Genomic DNA, 15,434 nt, shown 5'->3' on the forward strand with positions numbered 1-15,434 from the left:
AAATGTTTTAGGTTGAAAAGCTGAAGGACTCTGCAGTCAAGAACAAAACATGAACAATCACCTAACTGAGGGAATCTTCATGAACATGCATTTTGAAGAATTCAAAGATACTTGGGGTAGAGGGTAGAATTAGCACATCCTCTATTTATTAATAAGAATATCCCTCCACCCAATATACTCCTCTTCCCCTGTGGCTTTTACTTTGCAGGATATGAACAAATATCTGCACTGGAGGAGACAGAAAGTAGAAATTCGACTTGGGCTCCCATCAAGTGACTCCTCTGGTCACTAAGAACTGAAGCAGATTTAAACTGCCAAGGAAACAAGGTTAGCCTGCTCAAGCCAACAACTAGGATAAAGCAAGTGAAAATCTTCAGGGCCCCAATTAAAATTTTTTGGGATTCTACGGCACCTCAGAAACAAGGATTAAGCTACCGCTTACCTGGAAAACAACGAAGATAACGCTGCTTCCATTAATAATGCTGTATGTCCCCAAATGCTCATATGACATGGAGGACACTTGCTTTCTACTCACAGTTTTAGGTGCTTGAGACCAGAAATTAAACACAAACCTGATTACTTGAAATGCATCTATCACAAAACCACTGAAGTCTTGAAGATCGAGCTCTAATGCCTGGAGTCTATAAAATAAAATAATTATATAGCACGTGAGGTAAAACTTAGCTAAATGTTAATTTTCCTTCAAAGTTTTCCTTCTACTGAATTTGCCACTTCCTTCCCAAATATATATAATAAAAGAAACCTGTAACTTAATACCATAGTTATCAAAGACTTTTAGGATTAAAACAGCATAAATGGTAACCGATATTTAACCAGTATCTAGAAGATTTGATTTACATCAAAATGTTGCTTTGTAGGTCAATTCTCATTCAATAAATCATTTTTTAAATATTAAAATGGTTAAGCTTTCTTTAGTTCAAAAAGAAACCTTGACTCGAACTAAACTCCAAAAGATGTCAAATCAAATACACACACACTGTTTCTCTCTCTTTCTCAGAGATCCCAATGGACTCAAGAAGCAAAAACTATTGTTACAAAAACTTATTAACCATTATCACAACCATAAACCAATGGCTTTTACTTTTTCCTTTAACATGCTTTGTGAAGTTTAGTGATCAAAAAGTACTGACTACCACAAATGTCTGCCTAGTATCTAAAACTAAATGTTTAAAGAGCTAGGTACTTAAAACAAACTTAGTACTTTAAACTAGCTCACAGTCTTAGTTTACTTTAATTACTGAGACATAGGTTATATCCTCAATCAGAAATCACTAAGGTTGAGTCAATAACTGTGGCTGTAAAACAATTATTTTACAATTCTCATACTGGAATAAAAGGAAAACCAATTCACACATAATTCCAAGGATTTGTCACTCTAACTATAGTATTTTCATCATCTGTAAGAGGGTTTCACCATTAAATACTACATTTCAATCACAGCATTATGATAAGAAAACTACACACTCATTAGCCCTGGCTGCTCCAGTCTAGAGGAGGTACCTTTACTGCTTCCTCCACTCCGCTTTGTTGACTAAACCAGGTACCCCTCCAATCTGATCTCTTATTTATAAGTCTTCATTATTTTTTACCTCTGAAAATAATATTGTACAATGTTAAATTAAGGAACGAAGCAGACACTAACACCTCAGAGTTTTGGCAGAATGACAGAAAAGCTGGTACAGCAGAAGCTGTGTAAGTGTTCTCATTCTAACTGTGCAAGTATGCACACTTGGGGATACAAGAACGAAATGCTGAATAAATTACTTGTTTAAATATATTCTCAAATATCATTAATATTTACATTTGCACACAATTTCTACTCAAGGGTTTTCTCATCTAATTACCTGTTTTGTTTCACATGAATTACACTGAAAATGAAACCAAATGAAATCTAACGTATCCAAAAAGCCCTTGCAAAAATTCTGGACAGTCTTCATTAGAAGAAGGCAAAATGCCAGGACTACTACATTCATTCACTTATAACTTTCAACGTTAACGCTGATCCAAATGCCAACAATCTAAAGAGCACAACTTCTATGGTAAACTCTTCCTTTTTGTGGCTGATTAATCTGCCTGTCACTGGCAGGACAGCTTATACAGCAGATATTCCTATGTTTCATTTTGAAATTGAGAACTGTTTTCACATTATAAATCTCAATCATCAAAAGAACATCTAGGTCAGATTAACTAAATCTCCTAGGCTGCTGTAATAGTCTACATTTCTGGCTTATCTCTTAACATCTTATTGAATTTTAAACACTACAAGTTGAAAGCAAAAATAGAAAATGTAATAAAAATATGGAGAACAGAATTCTAATTGGGATGTTAAATATAACTTATCAAAAAAATCGGTTAACACTTAATTAAAACAATGAACTTACCTAGTTTTTTTTTTCTCGTTTTGCGACAATCTAATTAATGGACAGTGAGGATAAAGTAATTACTGTAATAAAAAACCTGGCATGTTTGTTTCCCCCTGGGTTACTGGGCTTCAAAACATTCTTTGTGATGTTCCAATTTAGTAGTAAGTTCACTTGTATAAGAATAATAGTAATCCAAAAGAAAAAATAATTTTCATTTAATTTCATTACATTACTCTAATATAAATTTCCTGTTATTGTAATAGGCTTCTATACATACTAGTAAAAATACCTATCAAGTAATTATTGTCTTTAAAGCAGAAAGAGATGAAGATTCTTCTACTTCAAATCGATCTCAAGGAAAACTATCTTAAATTTGACTCAAATAGAAGTTTTTACCTGTTTTGATTTTTCCTGCCATTAGTGCTAGAAACATGAAACGGAAAACAAACAACTACCCTAGCCCCACACCCTCTAGGCAGCATGGGAGGAAAACCAAGTGCATGAGACGGACCGGACACACGAAAACAACAAAAACCCAACTATTTATGTCCATAGCTAGAATAGCAAAGGAGGAAAAGGGTATCATGGAACTTACTAAATCTTCCAATATTTGTCCTTTTCTCTAAAATCTTCAGAGATTGACATAAAGACCATGTCTAGAGTAGTAAGGAAAATATGGCTGAGCAAGTCAAACTAGCAGACTAACTATGGTAAAGTAAACACGACCCATTTAACCAGGCATTACAGGAGATACTAAAGAGAGGGGGTATGAACTGGTATGAGAACTGACATCCATCTCTTGAAATGTGGGAGATCACAGGGGAAAAAACTAGCTCTAAAAATCCTTCTGAGGGGCGTCTAGCTGGCTCAGTGGGAAGAGCGTGCAACTCCTGATCTCCAGGTTGTGAGTCTGAGTCCCACATGAGGTGGAGAGATTTCTTAAAAATAAAATCTTTTTTAAGATTTGGTGCAGAGCCCAATGCAGGGGGCTCGAAGTCACAAACTGTGAGATCATGACCTGGGCCAAAATCAAGAGTCAGACGCTTAAGCAACTGTGCCACCCAGGCGCCCCTAACCTTTTGGTTCTAAACACAAAACCATAAAAAGAAGAAAGGTTTTGCCCCCTGAGAAGATAGCAAACTTATTCTGGCTACAATGTGATGGAAGGGTAACAGCAGATAAGAAGAGGGAGAAAAATCAAGAGAATAATCTGGAGAAAGGATAATTTCTTTTGATGGCTTAGATTACTAAGGGGTCAAGAGATCATGGAGGTCATACTGCAATATATAAATGCATCAAATCAACATGCTGCATGCCTTAAACTTATGCAATGCTGTATCTTATCTCAATTTTAAAAAGAGAGAGAGATCACAGAGATAGGAATTGGTGTAAAAGAACCAAGAGAAAATATGAAATCAGGACCCAATTTCAAATTCCATGCCTACTACTAACTAAACCAGCTCCACATGGACACTCCGAACTAGTTTCTTTGCCCTAATTACTTCTCAGAGTTGTTTTGTGAGAGAACCCCAAGCAGGCGCTGCACTATCAGTGTAGAGCCTGATGTGGGGCTCAAATTCACAAACCGTGAGATCATGACCTGAGCTGCCACTAGGAGTCAGATGCTTAACCAACTAAGCCACCCAGGTGCCCCCATAATAAAGTCCTTTCTTAAATGAGAAAATACCATTACACTATATGCCAACAAATTGGAGAACCAAGAAAAAATGGATAAATTTCTGGAAACATACAACCTTCCAAAACCAAATCAGGAAGAAATAGAATATTTGAACAGATCAATTCCTAGCAATGAAATCGATTCAGTAAACAAATAAGTCCCAGGACCAGATAGCTTCACAGGTAAATTCTACCAAACATCGGAAGAAGAGTAAATACCTATTCTTCTCAAATTCAAAAAAAAAACAGAAAAGAAAGCTTCCAAATTCATTCTATGAGGGCAGCATTACCCAGATTTAAAAAAGTAAAACCATTTTAGTTTATGATAATTTCTAGCTATGGGACTAGAACTTGGGAGGTACCTCTAAAGTACCAAGAGGTACCTTAGACCAAATCTCTGTTAAGATAATCATAAAAGAGGTATCATCTACAAAGACAGAACCGGGGCACCCAGGTGGCTCAGTCGGTTAAGCAGCTGACTTCGGCTCAGGTCACGATCTCACGGTCTGTGGGTTCAAGCCCTGCATTGGGCCAGGTTCTGTGCTGACAGCTCAGAGCCTGGAGCCTGTTTTGGATTCTGTGTCTCCCTCTCTCTCTGCCCCTCCCCAGCTCACACTCTGTCTCTCTCTCTCTCTCTCTCAAAAATAAACAAACATTAAAAAAATTTTTTTTAAATAAATAAAATAAAGACATAACAAAGTTTCTGTCTCTGTGTATCAGGGGCCTTAATGGTAATAACATTTCACCTACTTCTAAGAAATGGTCCTATGTAAATAATCTGAAAACCAAATATACCTGTATCTATAGCTTAAGATGTGAGTTATGATTTCTTTGTAATAGTAAACATTTTTCTCAAAAGAAAAATGGGCAAATAAACTTTAGCTTCACTTATACAATGGAATGATAAGGTCATTAAAAATAATGCTTAGAAGAGTTCTTAATTACATGGAGGGAAATGCAGAAGCAGTGATGTAGGGTAAAGCTATGGTACGATTTATTTCAATTATATATAAAAGAAACAGGCACTGAATAAAGTACAGAAAAACCACAGGGATGACTAGACGAGTAGTGAGATTAATAGTGTGTCTTCGGACTTGAAATATTTTAAACAGTAACATGTGTAGTAAATTTTGTTTGAGTCTATTCACAGGGGAAAAAACAAACGTCAGATTGATCATCATAACTGGTACAACACAGAATACAGTTCACAAAATATTTACCTGATATTATTAAATAAGTTTGTAAAAATAATTTGTGAACATTCCCAATTTCATTCCAGAATGTGCCAGAAGAACACTGAGAGGAACTAGGGATAGTTAGCCTGCAGAGGATGAGACTGCAGGAGAGAGACAAAAGGTCTGACTTCAACACAGGGAAGGTCACGCAGAAGGAAGGGAATAAAACTAACATTTATTAAGTGTTTGATAATGCTGCCCCTCACCTGCTTGTGCTCTCTCTCAAAATAAATAAATAAACCTTATTTAAGGGGGGAAAAAAAAAGGCACCTGGGTGGCTCTGTCGGTTAAGCGTCTGACTCTTGACCTCAGTTCAGGTCATGATCTCACAGTTCATGAGTTCAGGCCCCACATCAAGCTCTGAGCTGATGGCTCAGAGCCTGCTTGAGATTCTGTCACTCTTTCTCTCTGCCCCTCACCTGCTGTGCTCTCTTTCTCTCTCTCAAAATAAACAAATAAACTTTATATTTAAAAAAAGTGTTTGATAATGTACCACTCTTTGAGTGTTATCTGATAGAGTCCTGAGAGACAGAACAAGACAGAAGCACTTTTCTACCTCAGAGCCTTTGCACGGGGAGTTCCCTCTACATGAAATGTTTTTGCCGCCACTCTACGTGGCTGGCTCCCAATCCATCCTTTAGTTCTCATCCCAAACATCACTTTCCCAGAAAGACTGAGTCTGGAACAGACCCTTTTTATGGCAATTACTACATTATATAGACTCATTTTTTTAAAGTCTTTCTCTAGGATTAGATTGCAAGATGTCATCAGTAATTATTTGTTAATGATATAAAGAAGAAAGGGAGAGAGGGAAGAAAGAGACAGGGAGGGAAAGAGGGAAGAAAGGAAGAAGGGAGGGAGGGGAAATTGGTCAAACAGGATTGACCTGGAGGGCATTATGCTAAGTGAAGTCAGGCAGAGAAAAGACAAATACAGTATAATCTCAAACTCCTAGAACAGTGGTTGTCAGGGGCTCAGAGAAAATGAGGAGACGTTGGTCAAAGGGTACAAACTTCCTCTAGAAGATGAACAGGTTCTGGGGACCTAATGTACAACACAGTGATAGTATAATATTTGAAAGCTGCTGAGAGTAAATCGTAAATGTTCTCACCATAAAAAAGAAATGTAATTATGTGAGGTGACAGAGGCGCTAACTAACATTACTGAGGTAATCATTTTGTAAAACATAAGCAATCAGAGGCGCCTGGGTGGCTCAGCTGGTTAAGTGTCTGACTCTCGGTTTCAGCTCAGGTCATGATCTCATGGTTCGTGAGTTCGAGCCCTTCAACGGACTCTGCACTGACAATGGAGAGCCTGCTTGAGATTCCCTCTCTCCCTCTCCTCTCTCTCTCTGCCCCACTCTCTCTCTCAAAATAAATAAATAAACTTAAAAAATACAAGTAATCAAATCAACATAATGTACACTTAAACTGACACACTGTTATATGTCAGTTATCGCAATAAAGCTGGGGAAAAAGAACTATTTAGAGATTTCCCTTTCTACTTCTTTGCTCTACCTCTAATACCTGTAGTAACCTTCCCAGACCCCATCAGACTCTCAAATGTTAAAGTACTACTATATTCATCAACCCCCACCTCATACTCTATTTTCTCCAGAAAGTCTTGCCTAATTTCCTTCACTGGGAGTAAGTTCCACCCTTGAACTTTCAGAACGATTCATACTTTTCTTGTAGCAGTTAACATTTCTCAGTCTCATATAGTAATTATCCTCACGCGTTAATCTCACATTCAAAGAGCTTCACATTAGTTCTTAGTCTGATTTCCTTTTCTCTCTTACTTTCATTTGGAAGAGAATACTTTCTCCGAGTATTAAGAATATGTATGCTCATTATAGAAAACTCAGAATATACAGAAAAGTATAAAGTAAAATAGCTATAAATCCAATCTCCTGCAATAATCCATGTGTAGAAATAAAATATAAAGGCTATGTTAAAAGGTATTCTATATGATATATGTACATGGGCTCATTTAAAAAACAACACAAGTTGCTGTTACACTGAATACTGTAATACACACTGAATCCTGTCTCTTCTTTCTTCATTTAATGTGAACATTTTCATAACTGGTTTATCTGATCTCTCACAGTCCATGAAATACAAAGAAGCTTCACCGTACATTCTGCTTTGAAAACTCAACCCCAGCACATCTACCCACTGATAAGACACTATTGGCATTTTTGGAAATGATAAAGAATGTTGCTCACTGTTTACAATATTCTTTCATACACTGATACAGTTGATTAATTTTTATTATTTTTTATATTTCAACAATTCTTAGAAAACTATGAGAGAGAATTCCAGGTCTTGAATTTTTTTATTTTTTTTTTTGGCGGGGGGGAGTATGTGAGAAACAGAGAGAGAGAGAGAGAGAGAGAGAGAGAGAGAGAGAGAGAATCCTAAGCAGGCTCCCTACTCTCAGCATGGAACCAGACGCGGGGCTCAATCTCACCAACCATGAAATCATGACCTGAGCCGAAATCAAGAGTCAGGCACTTAACTCAGCCACCCAGGTGCCCCTGGGTATTGAATTTTAATAGTGAAAAAAATAAGTAAGTTCCCACTTTAATTCAATTCCAACTAACCATCAAAAAAAGAAACTAAAAATGTGCTTCAGTCTATTCTCATGTATTACACACCTGCTGTCCTACCCTACAACACGGCAGGGGTTCCACAAAGCCATTCTTTATCCTTTAAGCAATTTTGTACACATCCACTATGAAAATTCTGTCATCAGTAGACAGCCATCCCTAAATGATTATGCTCAATGATGTGGCATTTGGCAAAGCTTTAAAGTAATTAAGAGGCAGTTTTCTCTTGCCTATTCATGTGACAACATGTACCTTTCTACTGAGCATCATATTGTGAATTGCGCAGGGTAAAGAAGATAACACAATCCCTACTTTTGAGGGGCAAAGAGAATTAATATTATTGATTACTACCATAATCCAGGAAACATGCAAGCTGCTTTACATACATTATGTGATTGAATCTTAAAGAAAGATACTATATTACCTTTTATAGATGAGGAAGCTTAAAAAGGTTTAGTAAACTGTCCATTACCACACTAGCAAGTAGATGGCAAAAGGCAAACTCACTCTTATGCCTTTGGCTCTTCCTATAACGTGTTGCTTATTCCATAAAAAGACACGCATGATTTCCTACTGTAGAGCCACTCGCCACTATTATCTGAATACCTGAGCTTCATTTCTCCTCTGATCAGTGCCCTAATACTGATACCATGCATACAGAGCAGAAGAACTCAAAAGACTTCTGAAGAGGTGAATCTTAAGAGCTTCCTGCATTTTCAGATACACTGTGCACTTTCAATGAAAGAATTTATACTATTTTCTAGAAAATTCAAATGGACTACTTGAGCTACAGAAGCACCTGTCCAAGACAGCACATCCCACTTCCCTCTGACAGGAGGACAGATTGAGTTGTAAGACAGACAGACAGACAGACAGACAGACAGGGAGGAACATTCTGAATCAGTATCACAGTCTTCCCTTTGCATATTTTTCTGCGAAAAACATCAAGAGAAACTAAAGATTTTCTGGGTTATATAACTACATTTTCAATTTCATGATAAGCAGTCATCAATATACAAACAAGGAAGCCACACATCACCTTTGGGAAGTTTTGGAAAAAGACACAGAATAATGGCAAAGTATGATCTGACAGAAACATGATTAAGGATATATTTACAAGTCTATTGTATTTATTTCACATTAAGTATTTTTTCTTAAGGTAATGGGTCTATCCTCTGTGGAATGTTTTATGTAGAGGAAACAGAATTGTTTAATAGTGAAATTAATCATAATTTGGACAGACTTTATAGAGTTGCCCTTTGACTTATCAATTTCAGTAAGCAAAATTTCAATCAAGCCTAGATAAAATACACTAATCCTAAGTAGGCCAGGTTTGTCACCTACCATTTCCCATAAGCTGCTTACATAGTTTAAAAAAAAAAAAAAAAAAAGGAGAAGAAGAAGAAGAAGAAATTTTAAATTAAATGCCAAACAGTTGCAGACAGCACTTGTTTGGCTGATTAACTTGTAGACAAGCATTACAAATAAATCTGAGCATGGTCTGCAGCAAATTAAATTCCACTGCTTTTAAGAACAAAGAATTCCTTGGCAAAGAGGATTAGCAACTTTACACCCAGGAATGCCAGTTTAATTTAATTGTTCCACAATCCAAGATTTAATATGCAAATATCATTTTGATACATAACAGTGAATTTAACAAAGTGAGGAAACAAATTCAATATACAACCAGGCTGCCTTTTCTGAACTGTAATTACATACAATAAAGAAGCTGGCCGAGTACCCCCCAGCCCCCATTACTGGGATTGAATTATATTAACATGAATCAGAACAACTGTAATTAAAGGTTAAAATTCTTAAACATATTCCAATTAAGAGTCTAAATAGCTGTCCAATTAGAATACTGTAGCTAAAAAATCGTACCTCAATGATCTTCTTGGCCTCTTTGTAATTTCCTGTTTGTAGGAAGGCGAAAAAGAGATCATACAGCATTGTCATTTCACCTTGTTCTTGGCTCACAAAGTTCATTGCTAGAGAGGAAAGAAAAAAACAAAGCAGAGGAAAAAATACTAAAACACTTGAAGTTCTGGACAAATACAAGAAAACTTTAAAACAAATACTTAGAATGACTTAAAGACTGATGCTGTATCAACCTATTTTCTGTCACATTCCTTATCTAAGGGTATACATTTATGCCAGTGAGGACCTAAGATTAGCTTCACGGAGGACTGGTGAGGGTGAGGGGGAAAAACTCCTCCTAAAGGCAGATTACCAAGAAGCAGAGCAAAAAATAATAGAGGGGCAAGTTTGCAAAATGAACAGTTGTTACAATCAAGGACATTTATAGCATTGAAAATCTACCTTTTTAATTTAGAATTTAATTTAGAAGCACAACAAAGTTTCTCTGGATGTGCTTCCCTTCCTGTTAAATTTTCTCTTCACAGCAATGCATTAAGATTAAGCAAGCAAGAGGGGGAAAAGAATACACCAAGATACTGGAGGTGACCAACCTTTCTGAATTAGATCAGTCTCGCCTTTCTCTATTAGTTTACATAAGACATCATGAATCCTTGGTAATACTTTATACTTTTCATAGCAGTCAATGGTGACTTCAAGAGCGGCACTTAAGTCATCCCTTGGAAACATCAAAATATTAACAATGAATACACAATGACCAGTCAAAATGTACAAGATGAGCTTTACTCAATAAAGCCAAAATGGGGAGGGGGGAGGGAGAGAAAATAATCCTTATATAGTATAAATAAATGTTCAGAGTACAGACATCATGAGCAGTTCCCTATTGTCCCTCCTTTATCTTTTATTATTTTGTTTGCTAAACAGCACTCTTAAAAATAAGTCCAGGTGCACCTGGGTGGCTCAGTCGGTTGACTGTCTCAATTTAGCTTAGGTCATGGTCTCGCGGTTCATGAGCTCGAGCCCCACGTTGGGCTCACAGCTCTCAGCACAGAGCCAGCTTCAGATCCTCTGTCCCACTTTCTCTGCCCTTCCCCCACTTGCCCTCTCCCTCAAAAATAAGCAAACATTAAAAAAAAAAAAAAATCCAAATGGGGGAGCCTGGGTGGCTCAGTCGGTTAAGCATCTGACTCTTAATTTAGGTTCAGGTTATGATCCCAGGGTTGTGAGACCAAGCCCCACATTTGGCTCTGTGCTGGGTGTGGAGCCTGTTTAGATTCTCTCTGTTTTTCTATCACACATGCACGCGTACTCCCTGTCTCTCAAAAAACCCAAAAAGTCCAAATAAATGAAGGCATTCTCTGAGATTATTACAAATAAAACCTGATTTCACATATTAAGATGCTATAAGAACACATTATTTCTAAAAATAAGGACTACTATCAAATATTTTTTCCAAATACTTATGTATGTTCATGGCCCTTAATAATTCTAGATTCGGGAAACTTTATGAAATGCCCAGCAATAACTACCAAGGAATTTTTGAGTACTTTTTTCTTTTTTTAAGTAATTTCTACACCCCGTATGGGGCTCAAACTCACGACCCCAAGACCAAGAGTTGCACACTCCTCCGACTGAGCCAGTCAGGTGCCCCTTGAGTACTTTCAACTTTATCATCCTAGTTTTCATACTGCCACCTCTCCAGACAAGGAGAAAATAACTTCAGGATTCATAATACAGAAACCTTACTGTGGATAAAAACTAGGATATTCTTAAGATCAGTGAATTCCAGGAGAACCCTGAAGAAATTTCTCATTAGAGGGTGAGGTTTTCAAAATTATTTCCAGGAGTACCTGACTGGCTCAATCAGTGGAGCATGCAACTCTTGATCAAAAAGAGTTGTGACTTTGAGACCCACAATGGGCATAGAGATTACTTAAAAATAAGACCTTAAAAAAACATTATTTCTAATTGTAAAGTTAGGGCTTCTTTTCTGTGGTAATAAATTACAATAAAAAGATATTTTCTAAGTCAGAGTTTCTTCAGGTTTTTTTTTTAATGTTTATTTTTGAGAGAAAGAGAGACAGAGGGCGAGCAGAGGAGGCAGAGAGAGAGAGAGAGAGAGAGAGAGAGAGAGAGAGAGAGACAGAATCCGAAGCAGGCTCCAGGCTCTGAGCTGTTGGCACAGAGCCCAACACAGGGCTCGAACCCATAGGCTGCAAGATCATGACCTGAGCCAAAGTCGGCCGCTCAACCGAGTGAGCCACCCAGGTGCCCCAAGCCAGAGTTTCTTAAACAAGAGGGTGAAAAAACATCGTTATGAGTCCTCAAAAACCACTTTTTCCTTTAAAAGGAAAATGACAGTGTGAGAAATGTGTAAGACCTTAGAAAAACTGTAGAAATTGTGTGATCCAATTCTACATCCCATCCTCCTTTATTTTAAAATAGATGAGGAAATGAAGGCATGTACAGACTGAATGATTAGCCTAAGGCTACTAGGTAAACAGAGGAAGGCACTGCCTTCGGGTCCCTAGACTTCTCACTTTCGGCTAACTACCTCTACTTATACATTATGCTCTATTTACAGTACTGCTGTTTGTTTAACCTTATAATAAGGTGGTGCAATTTGGAAGAGGAAATTAAGGAGTTTTGAAGAGAATGTATGAAATATAGACAGACAGGCATGGTTAGTGACAGTTCATAACAAGCTCTGCGGAGAAAACACCTTTCTCTCACACATGCAACAGTTTTCAAAAGGAAGAAAGCATTTTTAAATTTTCTGTTGAAGCCCTAACATTTTGGTCCATTATACAAATGTTCTGTTGCCCGAGACTGAATTACTATTTTATCTAGATTAAGATTTTAAGCTCTACTGAAAGGAAAATACCACGAAGAAGTGTTAATTTTACTGCAATAATACTGACACAGTGAAAACGAGCCGATCCTGAGGGAGCTCTACCTTCTCCCCTTCCTAAGCCCTGTTTACAGTGCATCTTCTGGCACCCCACAGAGTCATTTGAATTTTTGTCATTTGGGGTGAAGACTAAATTACAGGTTAATTTCAAAACTGCAAGTAGATGTTGCAGGCTAGATTACTGTCATACAAGAGAAATGCTACAGTAGCTACCACATACGCTATAAACCTTTATATAATCAGTATTTCCCCTTGCTTCAGACACAAGTTCAGTTACTAGCTTTCTACAATTCCACTTAACGGAAAACCACTAAAATATTTTCAAGAGAATAACTAACACATACTGATTTTTCTAAAGCAGTACGATCTGCTTTTTCAGATCAACTCCCAAACTAGAATAGTATGTCTCAATTGTATTTCCTCTACATTAGGTCAAAGCTATCAATAAATGAATGAATAATTGTTCTGTCAATCAAAGAGACATGTTAACAGTCTTTGGTCTCCAAATACATGCTTCTGAAGATTATACATACTCAGAACAACAACAGAAAAGACAAGAATAGCAAACTGGAAATAATTCATATATTTGTTAGTAATTTTAAGTACCACTGTTACTGTTCTCAGGTTGCCAACAACATGAGTTAGAAATCTATAATGAAACATTTCATACAAAGTGTACTCATGACAGAAATGAACTAATGTAATGACCTGGGGTGGGGGGGTGGGGGGAGGGAGGAATGAACTAATAATTAGCCGGCTCTTTTCAATCCCTATCATCTACATTCTGACTTGTGGCTGATTATGTCATTTTAAAAAGAGATAAAAATATCCATGTTTCATATGATATGATGTCATCATTAATCTTTCCTATTAAAGCTTAAAAACTTGGGTGATAAAAATTAAAAATATGAAAAAGTATCTAAAATCAACACAAATAGTTGTATACTCACAGGACTTTTGAATTTCAATCCCACTTGGTTGGTAAGTACTACATGCAGCTTTGGCTGTAGCCATGTGATAAATTTCCAGAAGTGGTGATGAAAGGCAGATTATCACAATGGCTGAACTCAAGGATCTATGGGTTCCCTCCCAGTTCTAATTCTCTAATGTGAGGTTCTGTGAATTTGAGCTTATTAGATTCATCAACTCAAATGTTTCACACCACCAGAGAAAATCATCACATGAAAGTACGACTTTTATTAGACAAGATGAAATCAGTAAGAACAGCAAAACATAAAAAGGAAAAAGTGGAACTGCTTTATACCCAAGATGTGGGACAGCACTTTATCAGTGTGCTTCGAGGTTCCGTGACCTCAAATGATTCCATGATCTCCTTTGCACACTTTAAACCCTAGAATGGATTTAAAACCCTACTCTAAAATAACAATAATGCTTTGAAGAAATCTTGTTGATAACATTAATTCTGGATCCAAAGCTTTTGATTCTATGCTTACTTCAGCATATATTCATAACTCTGAAAGTTTTATGTACAATTGAATCACAAATTTTTAAAAGCCCATTCCTGATAAAAATTTAGCCACCGCTGTCACAAACCTCAAATGATGCTAAAAGAAAACCAACTCTATAACATATTGGTATCTCTAAAAATAGGGGGGGGGGTGGCCCCTAGGTGGCTCAGTCTGTTAAGGTTCCGTCTGTGGCTCAGGTCATGATCTCACAGTTCATGGCTTCAAGCTCCACATCAGCTTACATGCTGCGAGTGTGAAGCCTGCTTGGGACTGTCTCTGTCTCTCCCTGTCCCTCTCCCACTGAGGCTTTCTCCCTCAAATTAAATAAACTTGAAAAAAAAAAAACAGAAAAAAGAAAAAAAAAACCGTAACTAAGACTTTTTTTCAATGACTAGACCCTCCCCCCCAAATATTTCAATGAAGTACATAAAACAATTTTCATGAATGAAACTATATATGACAATAAGCAATCATTTAAAAACTTTTTTTCATTGATGCAAACATAAGGTTTATCAAATTCTGTGAGTCTACGAAATGAGGCAGAAGAGAGGAAAGGAATATTCTAAATTCTCAATTTTAAGAACAAGTATCTAAGATAGGTTGAGTCCAGTAAGTAATTTGAACATTTAAAAGAGAGTTCTGAGGCTTCAGTTGGTTAAGCCTCCGACTTTGGCTCAGGTCATGATCTCACGGTTCGGGAGTTTGAGCACCGTGTCAGGCTCTGCCCTGACAGCGCAGAGCCTGGAGCCTATTTCGGATTGTGTGTCTCCCTCTCTCTCTCCGCCCCTCCCCTGCTCACGCGCTGTCCCTCTCTCAAAAATAAACATTAAAAAAAATTAAAGAAAAAATAAAAGAGAGTTTTATTTATCAACGTGAATGGACTTGGCCCATATTAAAATTCACTCTAGAATCTCTAATTCACTTTTTAAGGGAACATGACTGAACATAAAACTACTACAAACTGTAATTTTCCATTATTACTTGGAGGAATATCCAAAATGGCAAGCTTGAAGCTCAGATAGCAAATCTGTTGCCACCTTTTGTTTCGGTCATTATTATGAAATTAAAGTATGTTATAATGTCACTGATGGAAAAACAAACACTGGACATACATCCATATGAGGCATCCACTGAACACAAAAATACCTTCTCAAAGATACTAGGAAACAAAGCACTCTTAAGTCAAATTCCTCGCTCTACATAACTGTAAAAACCACAAATGCATCTCACAGAATCTCATGTTGTTAGAACTAGTGACAACGATCTATTCACCTA

General features: G+C 37.1%; 1 protein-coding gene across 1 annotated transcript in view; it reads right to left on the bottom strand.

Annotated features, from left to right (window-relative positions):
* Positions 1–15,434, bottom strand: part of LRPPRC (leucine rich pentatricopeptide repeat containing) — a 111,855-nt gene that overhangs the window by 34,112 nt on the left and 62,309 nt on the right. The window contains exons 24-26 of the mRNA XM_007097885.2: positions 10,373–10,497; positions 9,786–9,892; positions 573–641 (exon numbers count right to left, since the gene is read on the bottom strand). Of these exons, the coding sequence (XP_007097947.2) occupies positions 573–641; positions 9,786–9,892; positions 10,373–10,497 (301 nt within the window). The remainder of the gene's footprint in view (positions 1–572; positions 642–9,785; positions 9,893–10,372; positions 10,498–15,434) is intronic.

The sequence above is a fragment of the Panthera tigris genome, chromosome A3 (genome assembly GCF_018350195.1).
Source record: "Panthera tigris isolate Pti1 chromosome A3, P.tigris_Pti1_mat1.1, whole genome shotgun sequence".
NCBI lineage: Eukaryota > Metazoa > Chordata > Mammalia > Carnivora > Felidae > Panthera > Panthera tigris.